The sequence below is a fragment of the Odontomachus brunneus genome, unplaced genomic scaffold (assembly GCF_010583005.1).
Source record: "Odontomachus brunneus isolate Ranch 3 - 2012 unplaced genomic scaffold, Obru_v1 Obru_scaffold_058, whole genome shotgun sequence".
Lineage (NCBI taxonomy): Eukaryota > Metazoa > Arthropoda > Insecta > Hymenoptera > Formicidae > Odontomachus > Odontomachus brunneus.
Window position 1 is genome coordinate 680,339 of NW_022639508.1, and position 8,907 is coordinate 689,245.

At 33.3% G+C, this 8,907-nt stretch overlaps 2 protein-coding genes across 2 annotated transcripts; one reads left to right on the forward strand and one right to left on the reverse strand.

Moving 5' to 3' along the window:
* Positions 1–677: 677 nt before the first annotated feature.
* Positions 678–3,249, forward strand: LOC116845852 (dynein regulatory complex subunit 2-like). The gene is made up of 7 exons (XM_032819024.1): positions 678–1,224; positions 1,380–1,481; positions 1,571–1,758; positions 2,129–2,251; positions 2,318–2,551; positions 2,723–2,964; positions 3,042–3,249. The coding sequence occupies exons 1-7, from the start codon at positions 977–979 to the stop codon at positions 3,228–3,230; spliced, it is 1,326 nt and encodes a 441-aa protein (XP_032674915.1). The 5' UTR covers positions 678–976; the 3' UTR covers positions 3,231–3,249.
* On the reverse strand, positions 3,211–8,297 carry LOC116845844 (dolichyl-diphosphooligosaccharide--protein glycosyltransferase subunit 2). The gene is made up of 11 exons (XM_032818999.1): positions 8,165–8,297; positions 7,555–7,763; positions 7,243–7,368; positions 6,899–7,059; positions 6,667–6,806; positions 6,167–6,542; positions 5,602–5,781; positions 5,264–5,498; positions 4,962–5,174; positions 4,509–4,680; positions 3,211–4,006 (listed from the first exon to the last, which is right to left on the reverse strand). The coding sequence occupies exons 1-11, from the start codon at positions 8,172–8,174 to the stop codon at positions 3,861–3,863; spliced, it is 1,968 nt and encodes a 655-aa protein (XP_032674890.1). The 5' UTR covers positions 8,175–8,297; the 3' UTR covers positions 3,211–3,860.
* Between the last annotated feature and the right edge of the window lie 610 nt (positions 8,298–8,907).

Below are 8,907 nucleotides of genomic sequence, written 5' to 3' on the forward strand. Positions count from 1 at the left end.
TATATTAATATATATTAATCTAAGAAATTGTCTATAACTGTGCATATATAACAGATTCACACCGTAAAAATAATCAAACAAAGTAACTCTCTCATATATAATAAATTGAAAAGGTTTTAGAAAAAATTAAAAAATTGCGATATATTAATTTCGCTGTGCTGTAATGTGCATATGCAACACGTGTGTATTTATCGTAGCAATATCGCTACTCTTAATGCAGCTATAATTTGATATCTTTTGGGAAGATGTCTGGGAAAATTGAAATTTTCCACGTCGGCATACATATCACTGCGTGCCGCGTTTGCATCCGCTATTTGACTCTTTTTCTTTTATTCCACGTATGTAAATCATTTTGTAAAAGGACCTCGTCGTTAATTAGTCGGTTACTTTAAAATTGAAATGCTAATTTGATTACAGTAGTCCCTAAATTATCACACTTTCTTGCATCTGATTACGTATTATTCTTGCATCTTAAACTCAGATTACTGACATTTATTAAATATAACAGCTATTACCGTTGAATACAAATACAAATTGCGACACGTATGTAAATTAAAAATGTTGTTTGTTAAATTATACAAAAACTATCCTGTAAAATATGCACGATATACGGTAATAGACGCAATTGTCAAACAACGAGATTCTATTTCTTATTGAAAAGCTCATTATATTTCTCTCTCTCTCTCTCTTTCTCTTGGGTTACGGGTTATTCGAGATAAAAAAAGAAAATCACGGAAAACACGATGCTATTTGTGAATGCTTGTCAGAAAAGTTTAGCCTAAAAATTTAACGCCGTATCATACGTAATTTCGTTAAATAATTTAAAAAATGCGTCCAACGGTAAGATATCACTCTCTATTTTTTAATTAAAATCTTCGTGATGAAAACTCTTTAAGAGAATAGCAAATATCGTAATATTCAATATATTAACGACGTGAAAAACATCAAGCAAGTTATAAAATAAATAAATTGCCTTATGATAAAGATAGTAGCAGCGGAGAAGAAGGCAAGGCGAGAAGAAAAACAACGTGAGATTGAAGAACGTGCCAAAATGTTGAGAAAAGAACATCTTATGCGAGAAATCGAGCTCGGTGCTCTAAACACAAAACGTTATCGCACATTATGGCGAGAAATGATGATGAGGATCAAAATGCCGCTAATAGTCGAGGATATGGAAATCGCATGGCGCAATTTCGATCGAGCTGTTGACATCAAGGATTACAGGTCACTATATTTCAAATCAAATTAATCGGCAGACGAATTTTACATATGTCTTATCCTATTTCAATCAAATTCAAATAACAAATAAACAAGTGTATTTTGTAACTTTTGATATGCATTTTAAATAAATTTTTACATATATATCCATATCCTTACAGAATAAGTTTCTTAATGGATGCGTTAGACGAGGCCGAAGAGCAGTATCAAAGGAACGTGAGATCACACATGGAGATCATAGATCAACTGTTGGAAACGTATAGGTAGCGACGAACGTTGAGGCTGGAAATCGAAAGTTCTTAAATAACACTCGCAGCGACTGGATGTGTCTTGACCTCATCACTGCATATAGGAAGAGAATGCAACATAAGGAGCGGAATTATCAAAAAATCTTATTTGAAACGGTCAACCAGGCGGACACTGAAGTCGGCAAAATCGATCGTCAATGGAACGAGGACGAGATCTTGATAGAGTCAATCATTCGCGGCATTGAGCGACAGCACGACGACTCATTAGACAACATCAAGAGCATTACACTCAGTAATGTTATTAATATCGCGCTACTACACTTATTATGCCTCAATATGCCACTTGTGTTCGGAATTACATAATTTTATATGCGCTACAATTTGGAAATCATATTTCGAAATTGGTATAAATTGTGAAGGCTATTTTATATATATATATATATATATGTGTGTGTGTGTGTAGTGTGTGTGTGAAAGCTATAATTTATGTCTTGCTCATGTGAATAATTTAATTATATTACTTGATATAGACAAATTTTAATAAGTAAAAGTTATTTCTTGATCTTAGACGATGTGACCGCTTAATTCAAATTTTATATATGAGAATACATGAGAATTTAGTCGATATTAAAACAAATCCAATCACATTGTTAATTCAAAAGGTAAAATCGACGCATTCATGCAAGATAGCAAGGATGTTTACAGAATTTCCGCGGGTCAACTGGAGAATCAATTACGTAACTCGTGGGATAATCTACGACAAGTTTTGTCAGATTACCATAACAGTAAGTGGGCATTCATAATTTTTATAGCAAACATTACAATACTTATCGATCAACATGACATTCCAGAAACGATGAATCGCCGAAAACGTTACAAAGCTATCAAAGAGAAAGATGAGAAAGATCAGCAAGTGATAGCACAGCAATTAACGCGCACCGCAAATCTCTTCGACGAGATACGAAAACTTCGAGGCAAGATAACAATGTACGATGTTACTGCTAAGAAGGACATTTCTGAAATTCTAATGGAGCACAATTTCTTCCAAAATGCTTATTCTACCATGAAAAATCGTTTACTTTCAGGTGAACAGCCATTGTACAGTGTTTTAGTTGGTTGATTAACGTTCCTGTAAAAATATATGTTCTATAACTTTTGAATATATTTAAGTTACATGTTGTTTACAACATGCTATCACTTGCTACAATAAGTTGTAAACGATTCAGTATTGTAAGAAACACAAAATAATTATTCAGAGCAAACAAAAGATCAAGATCAATTGAAGATATTGACGATCGAATACAACAAGGCGATAAAGCATTTAAAACGTCTTGTAACTAAGGGCCAACAACTGCTTACGTTGATGCAAATCTGTCGCAAGTATGAAACGCAAGAAGAGAAGGTCATTCCGTTTGTCTATTGCACGGAGATAGAAAACTCACTAACGCCCTCGTCGCAGCAAGTCTCTGTTCCATCAGACTTTAACATGATCCATCAGGTTATTTAATTATGCACTCAAACATACTCAATATACCCGATAAAAATCATAGAATATGTAAGAACGTTTCGTAACAGATCATGGAAGATTATCAAGATTTGACGAATTTCTGGCGACGAGTCGGCGCTGTGCAAGTAATCACTATGCAATTGCGATCGGAAAGGAATAAATTGAAGAGCGAGGCGAATCGCTTGCGCGAATGTCTTCATTCTTACATGACGCAGAAGGTAAGAGGAAAAAGTGGAGTAAAGTATAAAATAATTTAATGATGTTTCCACCTCTGAGAAAAACAGTATTCTATCACGTTTTTTTTAATACAGCTTCAGGCTTAATATCACCACTCCATTAAGCAAGATATTGCAATTGTAATGGCAGCCTTAGCATATACATATAAAATTTTATATAACTTATTTGTTCTAAATATAAACGTAAAATTTAGCATTTGCTGTTTTACTCGCTTTCTTTGCTTTTGGATGATTATTATTTCTAGAAAATATAACGATATAAAGATTATAGAGATATTTCTCTTCAAAAAACTACCATTATGATCGTGCTTTACAAAACTGAAATATAAATTTGTAGGCTAAGATGATAAATTTCAACGATCTCATCGACAAGTCTATAATTATTAGCGCGAATATAAAAACAAGGTTTATTCTCAATATGTTCTCTCACACCGTTAAACAATAATAAAGAAATGCAATTAACAAAATATACGATATCTTGTACTCTACATATGTGGCAAGTGAAAAAGAGAGAAGAGCTTAACGATGTTTTTCTAGGTATCGGCCACTTGAAACGAACGGCAGTCTTTTATCTATTTATTTTGCACTCTTTTGCACTGTCAATCGCAACCGCAACACGATATTCAAAGTCTTCGCACGTACAAACACAGCTTAACGTTGCGACACATGCCTATGAGCTATGTGAGACAGCATTTTGTTGCCAGCGAGGAATGTAACTACGCCCAGAGCGATAAGGTACCGCAGCGTGACGAACATATTGAGCTTCAGCCAGAAAATACCGAACAGTATGAAAATACCTGCAAATAAGATAAATATAGATATTAATATTACATATCGACGTCATAATAAATTTCGATACATGAAAAAAATTAAAAGAAACAAGTAGGTTTTTGTTACATGTAAAATTTAATACAAACTTGTAGTGAATTACGGGCTACAAATGTGACTTTATGTGCATCACACTTGCGAAAACATCACGATTTACTATACGCCCGAGGAAAACAGATAGACACATATAGATTATCATCTGTCAAGCAAAATCGGGCGTTTAAGCGTATGCTCTTAGGCCCGTGTTAATATTCATTACTCGAAACTTCTTTCAACTGAGATACTCAGATCTGAGTTTAGAGTTAAATGAGAATTTTCTAGTTAAATCATGATTGTAGATATAATGTTACATGTATTATATAATTTAAATGAAAAACTTGGATTTAATTCTAAGTGAAAATTCCGAGTATCTCACATGAGACAAACTTCAAATAACGACTATTAATACTGGCCTTAGGGGTTGATACCTACCTCCTAATCCAAGATGGAATGCAATCGCGCTAAGAGATAGCGGGAAATTTGAGATATTGACACCTAGCCGAGCCCATAAGATCAGTAACAGCAAAACCGGTGACAAGCACAGCCCCGTAAACAAGTTTGATACAAAGGCAGGCGGTCTACGTTCGGGTTCGCGGAACATGTGCTGAAATAAAAAATAATGATAAGTTGTACATAAAATAATTCAAGAACAGTTACAATTTGTGTTTGACGAAAGATAGTGTTTGTCAAGGTACAAAGAATATAACCAAATAGTTGTAACCACAAATTTGGAAATATACTGTAATGACTTTGACATATTCCTCTACCAATGTTTTGGAAGTGACAAAATTATCAAAGACTTTCTGTCACTAACGAGCATTGGCGAATTTTATATACGTTTAAACGAATTTTATATACGTTTAAACGAATGTATAAAATAATTACCTTTATTTCTGGCTTGGTAATATACATATTTGGTTTTTGCTTATAAGGGATATTTTTATCGGTATCTTCCATCGAAGTTATCTCGGGGAACTTCAATGTCACCGTGCCTATGTTGAAACGGAATGGATTGCTGATCACCGCATCGCCAATGATCAATTCTACATCATAATCACCACTCTGATAACCAAAATTCACGGCTGCTGTTCCCACTGGCTAAAAATGTCATTTGCAAAATTTATATTTGAACAAATTTTTGTGTGAGAGAATGAATGGTTTTAAAACTCAAAAACTCGCAAAACTACCATATCGAATTTGTAGACATGAGCAGCGTCAGGTTCAGCAACGAAGAAAATTTCATGACCACGCTGTTTGTTATTGGTGGATTCAGCAACAGATGTGAGACGTACGAAGGCTTGGTGCACGCGCATCGGTTTCTTATTGGCGGAATCTCTTAACAAAAATCGCATAACTAGTTTCTGCTGAGAATCTGCTTCTATTTTGTGTTCGAGTTTACCCGAAGGCGATTCTGTATTTATCCTGGAATACAAAACGTAATTAGAACTGTGAAATAATACATCTCTCTTTCGATAAAAATGTAAAATTTTATAGGAAATTACGAAAAATATTATTACGCAAATACCTCGTAAGTTTTGGTTGAGTCGTTTGGTCAGCATCGCCAGTACCGATTTCCAAATAATCCAATACAGTTTCAGATAAAACCTTTATGGTAATCGAATTTGTGACAGACGCTGCGGTTATTGAAATCTTGTAGAAACCGCGATCAGGTTTAACATTCATAAGATTCATTGTGAACAGAGTTCTATGGAAACACACAAAACGTTACGGAATATATTAAAATACATGCCACATAAAATATATATTACAAAAATATTGTTTGTTGAATTTCTTAACCTTGATTATATTAAAAAAAAAGGTTAAAGGTCTATTCAACAACTATTGTTATGCCCCAAGGTATAGCTGATATCAGCACAGAAAGACTGATACAGTAAAGTATTGGGGACTAAGCATATTTGCCTTATAATATCTACATAAATAGAGGAGCTGATTCCTCGTAAAACAAATGCACAGAAAATTGTTTTGCTTAATGGTGTAGTCTTCAAGAACAGTTTTACATATAAAAATATATAGTACATGCCCAAATTTTTATAAACTATGTTTAACTATGTTTAACAAATTGTGCTTACTTGTCAGTTGAGAGTTGCTGCAAATTCTCTTTACTCAATATAACGACATCGTCTCCTACTCTTTTGGCAGAGTTTGCAACAACATTTGGCACAGTTGGCAATGCTTGACCGAGAATATCGCAAACTTTGACCGTGACCAATGGTTGCTGATTGGAGATACTATTTCCTCCATCAAGCAAGGTTATGCAAATAGGCTTCTCAGGACTATCGACGGCCAGAGTAGTTAAAGCAGACAATAAATTCATAACACCTTTCGGGGTTTGCACAGAACGCCGCGAAAGAAGATAATTGCTGAACTTGACAATTTGTTGGAAATTTAATGGTGGTTTCTTGTTCAACGAAGTCGACAATTTGAGAATACCATTGACGAGAAAACCTAAGAAAATATTTAAAATTAATTAAAACTCAAAATCTCTCTTTCCACATATATATATATATATATATATATATATATATATATATATATATATATAAAATTAAAAAGAGTTAAAGGGCTGTACTCGTAATGGAAAGGCCACCCTCGAACTGCATATATTGGCCATCCACTTCGTCAGCTTGCACTACAGTATCTTCAATGCGGTCGAAAGCAAATGCAGCTGGAGTGCCTATATCTGCAGCAATGTGGAATGTGTAGCCTGAGCTAATAATGTAAAATTAAATCAATTGATATATTATTTATGGCAAAAATATCAGAGTTTGTATTACTATTAAATATAAAATGCTATAACTTACTTCCATAAGCCATCATCCTTTCGCAAAGCTGCTTGTATTATTTTGATTAATTTGTCAACTCTGGCAGCAGGTACCTTCTGTGACAAAGCTGTTAAGCCACTCACCGCATAGTACAAATCAGACAGTGTAGAAGTATCTTTTTGTATAACATTTGTCAATATCTATATAAACATATTTTTGTTATGTAATATTCTGTGACTCACTGACACTATATCTAATTTTAAAGATATCTTGTTCAGTAATAATCGTTGTCTTCACTGTTTATGCAGTAGAACGAAAGTTTTTTAAGCATCATTTAGCTGACAACTGTGTATCTTATGATTCTTATTGTTATCATATATTACCTTAGTCAGAATACTTGTAGGAAACTCCTGGCAACTTGCAATAGTTTTCCATATAGAGGCAAGATAGAATGCTGTTTCAGGACTAATATTTTCTCCATTGGACTTTATCAAATACTTGCAGATAGTCTAAAAAATCAAGTAAATACTGTTAATATAATAATAAAAAATATTACAAGTTATGGTGAAGGAAATATTATTGTCAGTAAGACTAATCTTACAATCACAAGATTTCAAGAAATACATTTTTCATCATATAATTTTTATGTATCAATTATTTCAAAGAGATTGTATTAGACAAAGAAAAATAATTACATCTGTTTTTGGTATAGCTTCTCCAAGAAGCTTATATCCACTAACAGCATAGTATACAGTGGATATATCTTGTAACTGAAATCCTGGCTCAAGGATACTCTTCAAACGAGCTTTATCGGCTATGGACAGGTATGAATTTGTGGATAGGGAGACTTCTGCATGTGTAGAATATGCACTTAATGCTACCAGTACTAGTGGTAGCACAGTTACTGAAAAAATGAATAATGATAAGATTGCTTCTTTTCTTACAATCGGATTCAACTTAAGATTCATAACTTAACGTATTTCGTTCTTCTATACGAAGAAATTGTGGTTAAGTCTAATGCCAAATATATACAACCAAATCTATCACTTAATATTCCAAATAAAATTTGAAAGGCATAGAATCCTGTTACTATAAATTATGTGAACGGAATTTGCGAATATCAGTTAATAGATTGCGGAAATAGTGCAATAAATAATTTGGCCGGACATGCGGCATGACCAACCGCTCTCGAGCCGACCGGTGCGGCTAAAATGCAAGACATTTATATTTCCTCATGTCAGTATAATTTCGTCACGAATAAAAAACAAACGACGTTGAGATCGCATGTGCTAATGCAATACTTACGAATAATCATGTTGATTCTCGAGACGCCTCTCAACCCGGCCGCCACGTCGAACCTTCGAACAAAATGGCCTTACCTTCTCCATTGCGCGTGTCAGGAAAAATGGATGATAGGAACGATTTGCCCGTCCGGAAATGACCACGAGAGCGGAAGCCTCTAATGGTGGTGACTCCCGCGGACCGAACGAGTACTACAATTTAAAGATGCCGCTAAAGTGCCTTCCATTTTTTGAGCCGAACGCATATCTAAATATTTATGCATCATGACTCGGAGCTGTGATGGGATGACAGCGGTAAATACTTAAAAATTTATTTTCGTGTATAAAGTTAAATATAAAGTTGAAAGGTAAATGACAAATAATGCAATATTAGCTTGACCGAAAAGAAAGTAATTCTGAATTTTTATAATTATTCTAATAAAACTAATAATAACTATAATAAAAACTAATAATTAACGGGCATGTACAGAGTAAAATTTTCAAATTAATCTCATTAGAAAATTTGTCTTTTTCAAATTCTATATTTTATTTTTTTCAATTATATATATATATATATATATATATATATATATATATATATATATATAAACGAGATTATTTATCTAAAAATACAAGTTAAATTTAATATATCTGGAAACTTTGACAAAGAACGATGTGCAATCTTGTAAACTTGTTTTCGAAATACTTCTGTTTAATATAATAATTAAATATATATATATATATATATATATATATATATATATATAT